Genomic DNA, 19925 nt, shown 5'->3' with positions numbered 1-19925 from the left:
TCGGGAATTCACAATGGTTATTATATATCCCGGAACAACGCTCCAATGACGGAAAAGCTAAAGATGCACATCCGAAATGGAAATAGTCTCTTATCCTGTAAGAGAATAAAGTGGAATTTTAATTTGTTTCTTATGCTAGTTATTCGCTCCACAAATTTTTATCGCATTCATTGAAACTAGAGGACGTAACGATAAAGAAGTAATTGTCAAAATACGTAAAGAGTTTATCCAAAAATCGTGGATTTTACACGTATTCGTTATTCTACTGTAGAATACTTTTTATCTCGATAAATCTCCAAATTTCTCTCCAATTATCTCCATGAATATTTAAAGGGAAAATACTTTCAAAGCCTATTATGGAATATTCCGGTCTTCTTTATTTTATAATTATTTCCCTTTTCAATATATTTCGCATCGTTCAACAGAAATCGTCAGCCAGTCCGACCATTTCTTTCCACATTTTCATGTCCTCGAGTGAAATTAATTGAATCGTTCTGTCAAAGCTCTGTTTTCCCCAGACCTTTCAGTGGTTAAATCGTGAGTGGTTGAATTCAAATCGCGACTTCGCATCGCAAATCTACGCTATTTACATTAACGCGAGCGCCGTTTTGTGTACGAGAACGGGTCCGAATGCCAGTGCAACTCTCTAGAAAAGGAAACGGTCTGGATTGCTTGTTAAATAAATGCAAAAACAATTGTTTTTGATGACGAACGAAGAAATAAAGTGGAGCGACAGACGGATAACGCGTACGCTTTCAGCAAAATGATTTTATGTTTGGATTAATGGCAATTTGTGATTAATACCAAGTGGCAAATAAAGCAACGCGTTTTAAATCAAACACAATGATTATTATGATTCGAAAGTTGAATAACAAAAAAAAAACCCCGAAGAAATTACAAACTTCGTCCCTTTGCTTCTAACTTGAAAAGGGAAATAATCGTACGTATTGCTCGTATCAAAACACTACGGTTAATATGAAGATGATGCAAGTTGGTTTCTTGCTAGGCCACAAATTATACCGTGCAGATGTCTCTAGCTTTATTACAAGCAGAAACTTATGCCCGTGCACAGGCTTAAAATCCTGCCTCCAGCTGCTGAAATATTCCTTGCAGTTGTTTCTTGGATGTTATACATTAGTGCTGTGTACTTCTTAATTTCGGTATGTTTCGTGGAAAAGTATGTGTACGTGTATAGTATGTAAAAGTATATGTACATATATAATGTATAGTGGTAAATTTTTAATTAAATTGAAAGTAACACTTATGTACTGAAATATGTTCAGGGACTTAGATTAAAAAAGGTAAAGTAAAACTTGTGATAGAAAGGAGCAATAAGATTAAAATATTTGTCAATATACGAGAACGAGATAATCATGTCTCGTTACAGTGCTAATGAAATTTCCAAAAGTTTTGTGACAGAAGCTAGTATAAAAAGCATACATACCACGATCATACAAACTTTTTATAACAAATATTCAAATACTTGCGTAGGTAACTGTATACATTAATATATTTCTTAAAATACACGGACGACTTCGTACAACTAAACATTACAGTAATACAAAATTATTCACAACTTTTTATTCCCTTCAACGACTGCCGTGTGCATACATTTTCTACAGGATACATAGCTATATATATTTTTTTTCATTTTCTTTTCAACCTGCTAACCATGCCGCAGCATCTCTCCGGGAGCAAATGGATATATCCTAACATTCGTACATTTTCTCGTTCTGTGTTCTACGGTCTTTTCCACTCAATTCAGGCAAGCTATGCTAATATTCCCAGAACTTATTCGGTCACGTTTACCCAAATCTTTCGATGATGTTCTCCTTTCATACTCTAAATTCAAGCATTTGATCCTGGTAGCATGTTTCTAACACCAAAAATTCTGTCGCTTGTTACAAACATACTACGTTTCCATATTAGTAATAAAATTCTTATATATATGAAGGATATGAAATGGAATATAAAGTCAAGTATGTATGAAAGATATACATATACGAAAGTCAGTATCATAGGAACAAATGCTAGTACAATGGAATAACAATACTGTTAAAAATTTGCTTAATTTAATTTAATCATTTGAGAAAGCTGCATTTAATCATTCATACATCTAATAATTCTATAAATACATTTCGATCATTATGCCTCTGTAATCACATTAACATATCAATTTACACTCGCTCAATCACTTCCAATCACTACATTCATGAGAACGAACTGTAATTAATTTTAATCATACGCTCATTGGATACACGAATTTAAGTTAATAATTAATAACGAAGTGATGTCGCATGTAACGCAACTTAATTCTTTGCGCGTGTCAACAGTCGGAATAAAACGTGTTTTTCATTGCTGAAAAATATTAAACGCACGACGTAGTGAACTAAACGTCGCATCGTAATGCATCTAGAAATGTGTAACAAACGAGACCATTGTGTTAGATTTATGCCACTTACGTTCCAACTCAGGTACCAAAAAATAACTCAAAGGAAAAGCGGAGAAGAATGTAAATATCATTTATCTTTTCCGTTACGTGAGACTGAGACGCAGACTCCTTAAATTTTCTTCAAACTTTTAAGTGCATTCTTCCCTCTATAGTAATCTATTTTGCCGCAGTATTGGCATAACAAAGTTTTAAGTTTACTATTTGTTGACAGCGTTAAATCAGCTCTCATAGAAAGGTGGAAAAACGCATTTTGCAATATGCAACAGACAAAAGATACTTTCAATTTAATTTTAACTTAACTTTTACCTAATTTCAATAATTATCTCAAGAACACTAAATTAACTACTACTAAGTAGTATTAAATTGTTGAGGACGACTAGAACCAAATCTTTAATAGATCTTAATTTATTCGCATTTAAATGATTTCATTATATTGTTGTTGACTGTGGAAAACAAGAAATCTACTGCCGGCCTGATTTTTAAGATCATTTACCATGGGTCACGAAATTCTCTACAAATTGATTATTTACAAATTATTTGTTTTTTGCAAATACATTTGCCCGCGAATGAAAGTGATTCGAAAGTTCTTAAAGTACAAAGCGTTATTATACGCATATTAAAAATTCTATCTGAATGTTAATCAAATGAATGTTTAATTTTTTATTCGTTGTTCCATGAATGCTTATAAAGGCAATATATATTTTTTAAACGTAAGCTTATATTAGATTCATGGAGATCGATAAATAATATAAGCAAAGTAGAATATGATCATATCTGTGATCGTCATAGGCAAGTAAATCTGCTTGGCGTGCAGGTACGTGTCTCGCGTATCCAGGTCAAATGGTTATTATATTACATACGAAAAATATCTGAATAAATGCGAAATTACAATGCTTTATACTGATAAAGTACCGTAGCACTCTCCATTTATCTGAATTCCATTTATCGGAACGAAATTTCACCTACTGCCCGATTAACTGAATTATAGCCGATTGGACTCATTTATCTGAACGCTAATTCCTATTATTTAAATGAAAAATCGTATGAAATGGGGAGAACCAGTGAACCCATATTATACGAACTATTTGTCTCTGCCACAGGTTTAAATAATCTCTGTCATAGAAATGGAATTCTACTGAAGTTAAAATTCGAATGAAGTTGGAACTTTTGACATAGTAAAAGATTAGCATCATTATTCTCATCTACTACGGTATCGACCAATTACTTCGGAGTGCGATTGAATCATGCAACGGAAGAACAAAACGAGTCCTTCAGACGAAATACCTGAACCGACATCTACAGCTTTATCCGAAAGGTTTTTGAACTCCCATGCAGCCAGTCCTTCGTTCTTACCTTTTTGTACGTTTCGCTTTATTTTCCTAAGTATCCTCGTTCCTCGTTCCTTTCGTTACAATAATTCGGATCCTCCATAACGTCGCGTACAGGTCATTTACTTTCGCTAATTTATTTCGAGTATACACATACACGGTAAAAAAAGCAAAGCGACAGGTCAGTCAGTTAACTCGATTCTTCGCTTCGCGTTGTATAAACCACTAATTCTATGTAGAATATCTGGATATTGACTTACAGATCAGGTTTGACAGTTTATAAACCCAAATGTGTTTCAATAAAATTTATTCGTCGGTTACCTTGTCTCGTTGAATATGAATATGAATGAAGATGTATGACTAATTCAAGGATGAATCCCGCGTTTACACAGTGTACATAGATAGATGAAAGATCGGAAGTTTCATGGTACACAGATTGAAGGAATGGAACAATGGTATATGCTTGTCTAATTAGCGAATGAAAATATACGCTTTTTATCAATTGGATGTCCATTGAATTTTCGATATTCGCGAGAAAGAAAGGGACGATTGATTGTTATTTTTCTAAGCAATGAAATCCACTTGTTGATCGTCTTTATGATAAGATCTATTTATGAGCTTCTCTCTTTAGACACGAAAGGAATTCTAATTATATTGATTATTATTAGCAACTGTCGTTTTGCTATAATTTATAAATATATAACTCTGCTTTATATGAAAAGTAAATAATTCCGTAACTTCTATCTTCAGATACCTAATAAATTTTATTTATTAAAATTTCAAAAAGAAATGCCCTTCTAAGTTCAGGAAACAGTTACAGATATACAGTATAGCAATATTCTTCCTCGTCAGGATATTCCCAGTAATCTAACTTCATCCTCGATACAACTACCCACAAGGGCCGATAAAAACGTTTAAGTACACCCTTTCAGAGGCTTCCTCTAAAATGCATTGTTCTTTTCTTCGGACCGTAATCTTGCTCCGTCGATCAAAAACGAATCGCCTTCGCGACAATAAAGCTCCGGAATCGTCCCGTACGATGTACGGTCCGGTGGAAAAAGTACATTGAAAAGGGACGATTTCTCTTGACGTGAACCTTCGCTATACCCCGATCATCGCGGAAATCATTTATCTTTTATCGAAGCGAAAATATTGTCTTGCAGGGGGCCGCATGATGCACGGAAATGTGCAAATTGCTGAGCGGAAGTCATCGTCAATGGACCGGGGGTAAAGCGCCATGGCGAATCAAACGGCCAATTACTATGGGGACGTTTATCAATGGAACCACACGGTGTCGACGGTCGACCGAGATACGCAATCGGAATACTACCTACCGAATTGGACGGATCTCGTTTTGGCGGGGCTGTTCATCATGTTGATCATCGTCACTATAGTAAGGAATAATTAAGCGCCTGATCTGATCCTAAGACAGCTTTGTTTCAGACTATTAGCGAAACACGATTTCGATGCTTCCTACAAATGTTAACTGCTTGTAGGAAACACGGGATAATCGTCGAAATTCTATATTCTCTTGTTTTGTCCAACTATATCATTGTTCGTGAGTATTCGGACATTTTGCTCGATTTGTGGTAATAGTATGCGAACTCGAACTCAAAATCCAGAAGTTAAGGACGAATTAGCAATTAGATGCAACAGTTGCTACGCTTCTATGGAATCACCAGACTATATGATAAATTATCTATTAAAGAATATAGCAAATAATATCATATATTATTTTTATTAATTCTGGAGACTTTATCCTCGTTATTGAAGAACAAAATTATTGCAGTTTGATTTAGCTATGATTTTGTAATTATAATATACAGCTCGTCAAATGTAGACAAGCGTCCGGATACTTCTGAGCGGTAGTGTACCGAATTTTGCGGATTTTTGAAGCGTTTTAGAAATCCTTTTCGTGTGTGGATAGAATATTAAAACATGTGTCGAGATTGCAAGAGGAATTTGATTTAGCTGGAATTTATTCTCTACGCCTTCTTTTTCTAGGTATCTTGAATTCCGCAAAGAAACGTTGTTTGAGATACACGAAAGTATCGATTGATTCAAGAAGTATTAGTTACCCGTATATAAGTATCTGAGATCGCAGGAGATTTTTTATACGTTTTTAATGAATCTCTAATGATATTGACAGATAATGGCGCATGTTTCAGTGTTCAATTCGAGCGTGATTTCAAACTATACAATAAACATTATCGTAAATAAATACTTAATTAATTCAAACAATCAGCGAACAATGTTTTAAACTAAAACTCAATTTGACGTCCATTTATATTTGTCCATTTTATAAATTACATACATTTTATAGTGATATTAAAATTTCATATTTAATGTAGAATATATAACTATAGTGATGTGTTAGTTAGCCACAATATACACATAGAGCCATGGTTGCTACTTCTCCCGCTTTCTTTTTTTTTAAGTGTAGTGTCCATCAATCACTATTTCATCGATTTCATAAAATAAAATGTATACTTTTTACTGTATGGCAGGTGGGCAACACTCTAGTAATTGCCGCTGTGATAACAACTAGGCGTTTACGGTCTGTTACTAATTGTTTCGTGTCCAGCCTGGCGGCTGCGGATTTGCTGGTTGGCTTGGCTGTGATGCCACCGGCGGTATTGTTGCAGGTATATAAAAGTATTTAAAAATAAAAATAAGAGTATTACGAATCCTGTATAGGCATACAGAGAAAAGGGAAAAATAAAAAATTAATATAGCAATGGGAAAATAGAAATAAAGAACAGCTATATCAGGTATACAAAAGTTGCTATATCAGCTATATAGGTATACAAAAGTATTAACAAATAAATGCAAAAGATTTGAGAAACGAATACAAGCAGAAAAATAAAAATGATAAAAGTTCTTCGAAATAAACTGACAAGAAAGGGAGAAACCAAATATAGACATAGAGAAATAAAAATTGTGGCGAAAATGCGATAAAACGGAACAGTAATGAAACTAAGTAGTACAGATCAACGATAATTGATCGATTATGAGAACGTACGAAACCTCGCGTGCCTTTCTACTGAAAAGCCAAAGCTGTTCGTGCAGGAGTTCTGCATGTATCGCTGTTACGTAAATCAACAGCGCGAGATTTCGTGGGATTCTGCGATTGAGAACATTGGAACGATTTATCATGCTATAAAAGTCGAGGAGGTCACGGTTATAAATGATCCCTGTGTTAATGGTGTTCACGCGTACCAGCGTTTTAAAAATGCTAGATTATATCATAAAACGTTTCACAGCAGGCAACGGACGGTCTCCCTCGTTGCATGTTTACACGATGGAAATATATAAATTATGTACAAAAGTAATCAGCGAGTCAATTTAATAATATAAATATTCTAATTCGAAAATTCTAAACTAAATTATAAAATTTACGTCGCGGCACTGTACTCTATTAAAAGATAAATTACTTAATGGTGGAATATTAAAAGTAATATTAAGAGTGATATAATAAAATTTAATTGAATTATGCCGATATTAGTAAAATCATTTCAGAATAAATAATAATTTTAGTAACATTTACGAAGCTCTCCATCTCTGCTTTAAAAGTCTGTTATTAACACATTTACTTGTAACCATCCAAAAATGAATCACAGATTTCTCGTTATTTTCTTAACGTACTGGCCATTCAGCTCCAAAGTGTCACGTGACGATTACCAACACTGATCCTTCGTTCTTCTTGAAGAGCGAAAAGTAATTTTGCATATAGATTGGAGCAGAGCTGGTCCGTAATGAATGCTCTTCGATACGGCACGAGCGCTATCCAATCAACCGAATGCTGCGGAGACGATTCTTAATGTCCATGATTCTCACTAGGAATGATCACTTTTTCTTGCTTAGCACGATTATATGTTCTAATGCCAGGATAAGTACAGATAATAGGAAACCTTTACAAATTATTTCCTGTAATAATTCTTTTTCAATGGATTTATTAAAAAACTAAACATACTTACAAATTAAAGTATATATATTACTTTTAAAAAATTGAACTAATTATTGGAACACATTCAAGAAATTACTAAAGTGCGTTTTTTAAAAAGCTTTGGTATTAGAAAATACAAGGTCGTTATGATATAACATTGGTATGTATCGTTGTGACTGGACTGTGCATTCATATGCAAATTTATATTTTCGTGAACGTTGAATTTCTATCGCATCTTTTATTCGCGTAAATATCAAGCACTTTATATGTGTATGTGGAAAATGACGAAGAAAGATTTATTATATTTCTCTTATACGTTACGACATTCAATACTTACAGCGGCGACAAAGAGTATTTGTACACCATAGTACTTGTAATATTTATATACTAATTAAATTCATTCAAGTATATTGAAGTTTGTATCGTTTAGTAGTCTTTTCGTATTAATAAAAGCGTTGATACTGTAAAAGTGATATAAGAAAACGCCCCATTGGAAACTATGCCTCAGATGGCTGGAAACTGTATCTGTACAAATACCTCTTGTCAGCGCTGTATATCTTTATATTCCTGTGAAACGAGAATCAGAATGAGTATCGCAAGAATTCTGCGGTTAATTCTCACGGTGAATTCATTCCAAAGAGACCGTGAAGTAACGTAATTTCCGGTGTCAATTAAGTCTTCGCCAGCTAGTAGATAGTTACTCTGAGAACTCGCGTAACAAAATAACACGATCAAGAGTTGCACTGCTTGGATAAAAGTTGCGCTTCCACTGCGCATCATCGTCGGCAAAAAGGAATACCAATGAGAATAACGAACGTCGTAGTCAATCGCGAGAGCACTCTTCTAGACTACGAATAATTTATTTGCAGCCTCTTTTCAGCAAACGAATTAAAACATTCCGTACAATTAGTCGGATGTTAATTAAATCAGAGTCTGCTAAGATTCATAAGCAGGTATACAATTGTACATTGAATGTCTGTAAATAGTAATTGAGAAGTGTCATCGACAGCTGAAATTATTGTTGAAGATATATTGAAGGCTATATTACTTGAAGATTATATTACTTAGTTTCGTATTACGAATGATAAGGTTGATTGAAATTAACTCAAATAAAAACTGTATCTTATAAATAATAAAAAAGTTATTTTTAATAGACCGATAATTTGCTGCTCTTTTTCTTCTATGGCAAATCTTTTTACGTGAACGGTTTCGCATATCGGATCTTTTGTGAAGATCGAAATAAAAGCGTCTCAATCTCCAACGACTGGCTTTACTTCTACAAAGTGAATTCGTATATGAAAGAACATGGTGTTTCTTTTATGCCTGTAGCTACATGCCTTAGTTGGATTTTTTAAAAGTACATAAAACTGAAATCTCTTGTCATAAATCTCATATGTAACTTTCATAAAAAATTTCGTTCATCGTATCTCAATCCGTATAATAATTTTATCGATGTCATCATTATGGTCATAAAGTATAAACGGCGGAAATTCTTAATGAATAATCAGAAGTCTGAAAAGCAGAGCTTCCGTACATCTTCTCAAACGACTGCCAAATCTTAGAAACTGGCAAAAAAGCAGGAATCATGTTCCCAAATGAAATTATACAGCCGTTACGCAAACGGGGGCAAGCTTTCTTACCAAAACTTTCGAAATTGTAGTCAAAGAGTTTTTATTCCGTTGCCCATTCTTTCTAAACGAATCCGTCATCTCGAGATGTTATGAGATTTCCATTCTACATTCTACATAATGGGATAAAGTATTAAAAGGCGTACAATGGCTTGAACACGCCCAAAGCTGAACCATGTATAACACACCCACGCGTCCTTTGACTGGAGAAAGGAAACACGTACAATGATGTTCCACATTTTCTTTTACGTCTCTTTGTTGCATTACGCGCTACAGAAGGAAGGTAAGATGAAAAGTATTACGATGTGAATAATGATGCAAGGTACAAAACATTAATCTGAAAGTGTTGCGCATTAAAGTGTATGATACTGTGTTTCAATGAAACAAATATGAAAGAGTGCAGTGATTGCGAAATGAGATTGTGTCATTACAATGTTGGTACGTTATTATCAAACATCTTATAACAATGCAACAGCGAAAAAATACTTTCATTTAAATAAGGAGATTCTCTTTCGAGTGTCATGGTAATAATTTCAATGTTATAATTAATACAGGTGATATTTTTGCATAGATTTACATGAATTATTTTAATTTATGCGCCGGTATAATTATTCTTTTTACCATACATAAAAAGTTCACGTACGTGACGTCCTTCTGTGCATTAGTTTCTTTCATCGCCTACATTTTTCGAAATAATTTCTGCAAAACCGAGTCGAATTATGCTATCTACGCCAGGTTTGTAACATGGAATTATCCGCGTGCCTTTTCTTTAAATTATATCATACACAACATCACTACTAAAAAAAATTATTTTTTTTTAATATGAAAAACTGTCAGCCCTGTAGAAGATTGCACGAGATTAAATCTCGTCGCAGTAAGCATTAAGCTCGTCGTCGCGTGACGCCTTTCGGAACGAGCTTTGTGATAGTATATTTTACTGACAATTAGACATTTAAAAAGAGGAGGAATAAAACATAATGAAGCATATAATTATTAACTAATTGTAGGTCGCGTGTCATCTGAGTGTCAGCACTGAAATGGTAGAAAATGAATTTGATACATTCGAAGCTGTACATTCTTGAATTCTTAAATTAAATATCTAATTTGTTCGAAGATTATACGAAAACATCTGACGTTAAAAATAGGTTAACTAACTTAGAATAAAGAAGAAGTCAAACTTCTATGACCAAAAAAATAACTTCTTAAGTAAACTCAATCTCTGGGTGATAAAAGTTTCTCTCTACAACGACAAGCAGCATTATATCGAGCAAGTCAGAAGTAAAATAAATTTCACGTGATAACGAGTGTTTAACAGCTTATCATTAATCTCTGTCGGTAACACCGATGCACCGGTCCACTTTTAGTTATCTATTGACAAATTGCACCGATAAATTCTATACAAGTTAGCAGGAATTCTTCGACAGTGAAATATCAGTCGCGGTTGTGAACTAGAAGTCTCATGTCATTCTGATAACGAGCCTTAACCCCTCTCGTTGTTCTTTTAATTCCTTTATTATTATTACATCATTATGTATTATTACATCACCTGATCATTAATTATCCTCATTTAATTAATTATTATTACTTAGTAAATGAACTTGAGAACAGTGTTCAATGTAAGTTTGAGAGAGGTAGAGGAACGTTTAAAGTAGTCACTTATAGTACTACACTCTAATGGAAAACAGAAATTGTTTTGAAACCATTCTCTAATAACTTTAGCGAGTGGAAACTAAGTTTTCTAGACCAAAGTGTAATAGCACCCAACTCGACCAAACTGAAAATAAGAACGATCTTTAAACAGCTCGGTTTGGCTTTACCTATCCAATCCTGACCCGTTAAGTTCAATTGTATCGGCTAAAACCTACGTACTTTCTCCTCCATCCATTTACAGATTAAAATGGAACACCGCGTGCACGGTAAGGGCAAACGAATGAAAACAAACTTCAAATATCACCGCGTCCTGAGATACTCCACCAAATAATTTTCAAAACTAACGGAAGTTTGCGCGCGTCTCTTTCGTGCTTCATGGGTCAGCCTGACTGTGTTTGTCGGATGGTCCACTTTAACCCTTCTGTTCGTAGCGTCGACTTTAGTCGTCATCCGAAAACTGCCTTTGGGCATTATCAAAGATGAGCTCAAGTACGTCGCAAATAAGATCGAACATTGGTCGATTAGATTCAAACTCTCTATAAATATTTCAAGAAAAAGAAGTAATACTTGCAAGTAGACTCGAATACTAGTCGAATAGGCGTGAAACTTTTTTTGAGCATCTAGCCAAAAATTCTGCATTTTCTTAACGTCATTTTCCTTGATCATCATTGAAGTCCACTATCGTAATTTTCTACAAAACGTTGTAAATCAAATATTATATTTCTAAAGAATTGCAAGTGGAAACGATAAAATAATATTTGTGAGATATACAGTGTTTTTCTGGCTCTCATAACGTTGCCATTTGTAAGAGTATCGATTCATTCTGATATCAAAGTACCTGTAGACAGAACTTCGAAAACTTCTGTTACAACTTCTGTTAAAATTATAACCGGACTGCAAACCTTTTCATCGAATTGCACCAGATGTCCGAATACTTTGGATGGTTATATATACTTTTTGTAAAGCATTTATTGTAAGTGAAACACTGTGTATTTGACCATGCTGTGCAATAGTCATGCGGCCAAAGTTGCACAACGGATTTAGATTAGTTCTATAATGATGCGGGTCAGCATCTGTTGGCCGCACAACATGCGACCTTTCATAAAGAAAGTTTTATTATGTCGTTATTACGTATTTATTAGGTCATTAATTTAATATGCTACTCTAGGTATAATTCAGAATGAAATGAGCGACAATTAATATCCCTTCGTTAATCAATTCCAAATAAGACTTTGTAAAATGATGTACAGTTAACTAAATTTTTTAAAACAACGAGATCGCGCGTATTTCTCGAGATTTCAAAATTGTCACGCAGAAACGATCTGATATTCGCACACTTTATGAAAATATCGCAAAGTATTCCAATTGAACACGACACTGTCGAAATATGTAAATAAGTATTACAGAAGCGTTATTGATTTCAGATTTTTATTTTCTCAAATATCTGTTAATCTACTTAATCAGGCCGAATATTTAAACTTCAATACTTGATTAACTTTATAATCGTGATATGTTTTTGGCACCAACTATATTGCTATCACTCGCGAAGCAATCAACGCCACAATGAGATTGGAGTCTTGTAGGCCTGTGTGCACTCAGGTGAATGAGCTTGACGGACAGCTCGCGGCTGTTTAACCCTTTTAAGTGCTACGAACACGTATATTTAGCCGGTGAATGCCATCATGTTAGACTAAAAGCGTAGACGTCTGGTGCAATGACATCACCGTGAGCCTTTGATGTGTTCAAAACAAATGGATTTGTTTCGAAAGAAAATAATATGCTTCATCCGCTTTATCTAATTTCACGTATAAAACAACTCCATTGATTTGAAAATAAACAGTTTATATAACAGATTTTCTCTACCGATGCTACCCATCATAATCATGATGTGCAGTATTAAAGGCGATAGGCATTGCCTTTATTATGTTAGAAGCGTCAAGAATTTTCGAGTTAATAAAACATTTGCGTATCACATCAGCAGATACAACCAAGTATTCTCTGTAAATGGCAGATCAAGGGATGGAACGTTAAAAAAAAGGAAAAATCGATAAAAGAATTAATTTACCATTGAAGCGAATAAAAATAAAACAATGAACGAATTACGTATTAAAATGAAAATAAATTGAAATACCAACATAATTGTAAATTAATACAATCTTCACTACTAATACTTTTTACATAACATTTACAAATGTTATCTCGTAATCGAGCCAATTAACACGCAACAATGCCTATACATATATACAATAGAGAATGTAATATTACAATAAGATATGTAAATAAGATATAAATATTTTAAATTTCCTGCTACGCGATAAAATCTTATAAAATCCTGCCAATTTCTCCCCAGTTTATGATATCGTTTATAGTTTAACGTGTATAATGCTCGATGTGTCAATTACAAATCCATGTACATTTAAGCATTCATTAACGAGCTAACTTGAACAAGGTGTCTAATGAAATAAATTTGACGAAGCTCACAGGTGGTACCTGGCAATTGGGCGAGGTGCTCTGCGACTCATGGGTGTCCCTCGATATTCTTCTCTGTACTGCCAGCATCCTATCGTTATGCGCCATATCCATAGACAGGTGAGTGGTTGGCCGCATTCCCGAATCATGGCACGTAAATGGAACGAGATTACCGCAAGAAATTTTACTGCGCGCGAATAGAGTGACCAACGCCAGTTACGTAGGCTGATGGTCGAATACCGGAAGTGCAAGTTTCCCGTTTAGTAGACGAGAATCCGGTCTTCTTGCCTCGTAGAAACGAAATCGTTTAAAGTTTATAGGAGATTTTCTGAAACTGAGAGGAACCGATTCGGTACAAATTAACTGGCCGATCACGTGCAAGCTTTTCGTATCCGTGCGATTTATATCGAGCGGTGCTTAACCCGTAGAGATATAGCTGCGCCGTGTCGCTGCAAATTAGAAGTTCTCGGTCAAGCCAGTGCGTACCTCGATACTTGTGACGCTGCGATGTGGAAACAAGTAACGAGATTAATGAAATTTATTAAACTTTCATCAATTACAATTCTATTGTGTACAATTATGATTTCTTTTATAGCTTGAACTATCTTTTATAAGTCGTTGCATTTTCCAAGTTAAATTGCGCTCATCAAACTTAGACTCGTTCAAATATATAACGCTTTCTCTCTCTCTGCAATTTACAACTAAAACTGTGAAAAGCGTGGTGTGAACTGGGTCTACATTTATTTTAATTAAGAACTTCCATCTGAATTCGTCGCTTAGTTGTTCCCACGTGCTTCCTAAATGAATTTCATTTTCATCGAAGGTACCTAGCCGTAACTCAACCGCTGATATACAGCCGACGACGACGAAGCAAGAGATTGGCTGGATTGATGATTGTCGCAGTATGGGTGCTAGCTGGCGCTATCACCAGTCCACCTCTGCTGGGATGCTTTCCACGTGCGACGAATCGTGACACTAAAAAATGCTCGTACAACATGGACTCTTCATACGTGATATTTTCCGCGATGGGTTCTTTTTTCCTACCGATGTTGGTAATGCTTTACGTATACGGCAGAATATCCTGCGTGATTGCCAGCCGACACAGAAATCTCGAAGCCACCGAGAGCGAAAACATTCGACCACGTCGCAACGTTTTGGTAAGCATTCTCTGACAGATTATTTTCTTATATTCTCCGAACTCTTTGAAAGATGGAGGTTGTTTGAAAGCGTAAAAAATTAAAAATTAGAGATTTTGTTATTTTTTATTGCATTTACTAGAGCAATTGAGCATTAGAAAACGAATAATCTTTATCTATATTTTAATGAAATATTTATACAAAACTTTGTGGTTATAAAAATATTTTCGATTCAATTCTGTGAATACAGGAACAATTACAAGTAAACAAAAATGTAGGTAAGAAGAATTAAGACGAAGTGAAGGAAAGTATATTCTCTAATTAACAGGACACATTTTTATGCACCAAGCATCTGTAAAGCATCATTACGCTTTCTTTGGAAATGAACTCCTACGCTTCTAGCTATATTAATTTACGCAACTTTTCATCTCCAACGAGAAAATACCTATTTGCACAACGTGTTTCCCTGAAGGCATACGGGATATAACTCGTGTGCTGAGCAACTTGAAAAAAAAAAAATGAGAAGAAATTTAGAGTGCACTGAAAAATTATACGAACATCTGTTATAGTCAATACACCAAACCAATTTATCAAATTTTAATCAGTAATAATATTGAATCAATTATAATCAATAGAGCTTAGAAGAAATGAATCGATCAGTACAATCCAAAATATATATGTGTAATCGATGCGTAGAAGTGCAAAAAATTATCTTATGATTTTGTAAAGTCTAAAAGAAAAACAAAGTAATAAAATGTAGCTATATAATATATTTAATTAATACGTTGAATAAGTACTGTATAAACGTTGAACAAGACAAGAACATTTTTTTCGGATGATGAATCAAATATCTGGAATAAAATGTTGAATTTCGAAAATTCTACAACTCATTGCAATTAGAAACTGCAGGAACGAATCAGACGCAGTCCAGTTTACTCGGAAAGACTGACAAGCGTATATATTATAAATGAGAAATCGATTCGCAATTTCAATCTATTGATACTAACGCTTACAAACCTGTTACGATGACACCGCTCGACAGATTTTCAGTAGGTAATGCGAAACTTATGAATATGGAAGCGCAGACTTGCTCGATATTGCTTTCGATAGTGACACCGAAATCTTGTACCCTATCTCTGCGATATTTTTACGATATTCTTGAAAAATTGATAAGCTCTTTGAAACTTAATATTTTTATAGAATAATATAAATTTATCCCTATGAAGTTTCACGAACACTAACTAATTTTTCTGGAAAGTAAGATACTATAATATCGCACTTGTACAATTGAAAGTACACGTGCACACTGTCCCATCTCTCTTTGTTACTTTATTTTGTTGTATCCAATTTGTCGCTAGGAAGAATTTCAATTTGCTCCAATTTTCTGCAGATCGAGCGTGCAAAGAGCATCAGAGTACGAAGAACAGAATGCGTAACCAGTAGCGTGACATGCGACAGGGCATCCGACGAAGCGGAACCTCCTAGTACGAGCAAAAGGTCTGGGATTGTCCGCAGCCATCAGCAGAGTTGCATCAACAGAGTTGCACGAGAGACAAAAACCGCTGCCACTTTAGCAGTGGTCGTAGGTGGATTCGTCGCCTGTTGGTTACCATTCTTCATCCTCTACTTGGCCACTCCTTTCGTGCCTATGGAACCACCAGATATTCTGATGCCTGCGCTAACTTGGCTAGGTAATTATCATAAAGAAGTCGAAGTTGTACTCGATAGAGGATCGTGGTCAATTTGTGCACTTTATGCAAACAGCTTGTTTGTTGGGATTTTACAATTGATTGGTCCTCATTAAGGAGTTTATATGATGTACATCCCCCTTTATGGGTTTATGTAAATTCCTGTCTAAAAAGTAAATAACAAGGCCTCCCTACCACTGACATTCACTTGATTTTATTCTTTGCAATTAATTTCTACTTTCTACTTTCAACATCCAACATTCAAACTTTTAATAAAAGACCTGTGAAAGTAGAGGTAATTTCTTTTCGACATCGAAAATCTTTATCGATGTTTTATAATTGACATAATCCAAATTAGTTAGAAGAGTTAGCTGAGCTGGTTAAATTATCCCTCGTTATCTACTGCTTCCAATATTTTTCGGATCAGAGTAAAATTCTATAAAAGTAAAAAATGATTCTACTTTCAAGGTGATAAAGTGGCCGACCCACTTTCGGATCTCTTCCGTAGTTCGGAATTCTTTCCGAACAGACTATGTTTTATTGACCAAAATAAGTGGAAACGCAAAAGTACGAAGTAAGTGGAATAGGCTAGTGACAGCAATAACCACTTTCCAATGAAATTCCAATTCCATTGTATGGGATACGCATCGCGGCATTACTACAGTATATGGTAGATTTTATGATCATCTCTTCCCTTTTAGTATACAAAACATTCTAATTTCATAGCTATTACAAAGGTGACAATAAAAGCTTTAATATTGGAGAAATTAAATGTGGAGGTATTTGTAATGAAGAACATTTTATGCATTTAATACTAAGGGGCATATGTATACATTTTACATTTCGTAATATATTAAATTACAATTGTTTCATTTTTATTTCTCACTGCGAGATATCATCAACTTTAATATACATATATATATATATAAATATAAATATATAAATATAAATATATATAAATATATATATAAAGTATATATATATATATAAAGTATATATATATATATGTATTGTTAAAGATTTTTAAAAACCTAAATGAATAGTTATATTAAATTGTTTAATAACTTTTTGACTTATTTCAGGCTGGATTAATTCGGCTATAAATCCATTCATCTATGCCTTCTACTCGGCCGACTTCAGGCTTGCATTCTGGCGATTGACTTGCCGAAAATGCTTCAAAACTAGAACTAATTTGGATCGCAGCAATCGGAAATTACCAGCCCCGACTAATTGGAAGAAGGACAACATGGAGGACGTGAAAATCGGGGAATGAACGTTGGAACGAATATCTTTCGATCGTGATCGTAAAGAGGATCACTGTGATTTATTTAATAGCGCTAATTACATCGGTCACATTCATGTAATTTATACAAAACGTGCAATCTCGCGAACGTCACTGAATTTTTTCATAATTTAATGACAGTCAAATGATATGTATAATATGCGAATATTTGTATTATTCGGAAGATATTACACACATTCACCGCCCATTACAGGTATAGAGATATACGTTTACAGTTATCAGACATTTTTATATATAATAGGAATTCTAGTCAAATATAATGTAGATCAAGGAAAGAATTATAAATAATTTGAATTTTTTCTCCATAGTACAACGCAAGAAAAGAAAAAATTACTATTTTAATACTGAAATCCCGACTTATCCGAATAATACACTTATTCGCACATCTCAAGCATTGTAATCGGACAATCGCGCATACCACACGCACAATGACTGCACAATTCATATATTCGTTCGACTAACATAGCGAACAAAAGAGAAGTAAGGATATTTATTTAGCAAAATAGTGGCAACATATCTGTTGCATTCGGTTGTATCGATATCAACATGTATACATGAACATTATTCGCGCGGATCCACTTCGTAGAAACCCAACAACAATAAATAATAATCGATCGTAGGAAATAGTCTTCCTTTTGTCATTAAAGTATCCTGTCTGTATTTATCGACGCATAGATATCTGTTGATGTAGAAAGTATGCAAGTATACGGATTTTATAACGTCCCATTGGTGTATTTCATTTAAAATGCCTACGCCCTTCTATCTGCTTCTTTGCGCTCAGGTGTTAATTACGCAATACCGGCCTTGTACACTGGTATCGCAGCAAATTAACACAATGAGAAATTAATTAGCTGCCTCGGTACAAAAGCTGTTTGTTCTCAGCCTAGCACAGTGGCGCGCACGACACAAAAGGAGACATTATGAGGGAGTAAAAATTTTAATACGCGATGAAAGTAGGTGGCAATTATTACTCCAGTAAGTCGAGATTATTAACACAAAAAGGAATTATATTAATTAGCATCTCATAGAAAATTAACTTTCGTAAATAGTAAATATGATCAAATTGTATAAACAAACATAATATGATTTTTTGAACTCTTTTGATGTGACTTTTAAACCTTGGAACTGTATTTCAATCTTATTTTTATTATTATAGAGAGAAAAAGATGACGTGTTTATAAAATTCGATTATTGCATAAGTAATAGAATTTCATTCCATAAGAATTATCCCAGCTCAGAACATCTAACAATTAATGTTAATTATATGTATACTTATATAAAACCTAGAACGCAATTCAAAGTTCAAAACTCTACTGAGAAAAAGTACCTAATTAAAACTAGATGATTTTAGAATGCACACAATCTCTATTTTTATCTTATTACTGAATCGTATTTAGAAGGACTTAAGTACTATCTATGAAAGAAACATTCAAGAGTCACCTTCCTGATACAATAAATCTGTAAGTCAATATGTGCAATAAGAAGTTATTCGAATATGTAAACTTATATACTTTTTATAAAGACATTTTCGAAGTAATAGTTTAGAAATTTTGTTACCATGCTTTTAAGTTTCATACACATCAAGATTTCCATTTAACATTCACGTTCAATCCAATAAACAAATTGAATTCTAATGGAATTAAAAACGCGTAAGTGCATGATAAAATCTGCGGTGAGGTTTTACATTTTCTACTTAGCCACTGAATAATATTAATGCAAAATTGCAACTCCATTGTCGTAATATGGTAAGAATTTTCTGTATTATCAACTAACAGTAACAATTTTTATATTAACGACTGGAAAATTTGCTAATTTTCCAATTTTATTCTATACTGTATAATAATGAAATTTGTTGTTGTCTACAAATTATAAGAAATAGAAAAATAATTAATATGCATATTGGAGACGAAAGTTATGAATCAATAGATACCCTCAATTACTAAAAACATTTTATAATTCTAAATACATACAAGGTACAAGTACAGACAATGTGCACAAACATTGTGTAAGTACATCTCGTGTGTGGTACGAGATAAACCTGACATGCAATGCTTTCTCGTATATACTCATATTGTGGATGATCGAATGGGCTATCTTATCATTATCGTGTTATATACGACGTTATCGATTTAATATTATTGGAAACATATTCGAAACTATTGATACATGACCATCTGTATGTAATTTTAGGTCAATGTCAGTATACACATTGACTAAGTATCTTGTCGGTGGTATGCATTATGTAGCATTCTTTTTAGCTACATCAGGTAATAAAGGAACGGCAACATAATTTTACAGTTTCAGTAGACAAATTTCGGGCAACGC

At 34.1% G+C, this 19925-nt stretch overlaps 1 protein-coding gene across 5 annotated transcripts in view; it reads left to right on the top strand.

The window, feature by feature from the left end:
• LOC117237407 (tyramine receptor 1-like) overlaps positions 1-18324 on the top strand; it is a 100360-nt gene extending 82036 nt beyond the window's left edge. For all 5 annotated transcript variants that reach the window (XM_033501356.1, XM_033501338.1, XM_033501374.1 and 2 more), the window contains 6 exons: positions 4944-5173; positions 6288-6425; positions 13481-13593; positions 14297-14630; positions 16000-16300; positions 17380-18324. In XM_033501356.1, coding sequence (XP_033357247.1) covers positions 5018-5173; positions 6288-6425; positions 13481-13593; positions 14297-14630; positions 16000-16300; positions 17380-17570 — 1233 coding nt within the window. In that variant the 5' untranslated portion in view covers positions 4944-5017 and the 3' untranslated portion in view covers positions 17571-18324. The remainder of the gene's footprint in view (positions 1-4943; positions 5174-6287; positions 6426-13480; positions 13594-14296; positions 14631-15999; positions 16301-17379) is intronic.
• The last annotated feature ends 1601 nt before the right edge of the window (positions 18325-19925 follow it).

This window comes from Bombus vosnesenskii, unplaced genomic scaffold (genome assembly GCF_011952255.1).
Source record: "Bombus vosnesenskii isolate JDL3184/JDL3185 unplaced genomic scaffold, Bvos_JDL3184-5_v1.1 scf7180000013264, whole genome shotgun sequence".
Lineage (NCBI taxonomy): Eukaryota > Metazoa > Arthropoda > Insecta > Hymenoptera > Apidae > Bombus > Bombus vosnesenskii.
Note: the sequence above shows the minus strand (reverse complement) of the source record. Positions and strands in the feature narration are given on the sequence as shown.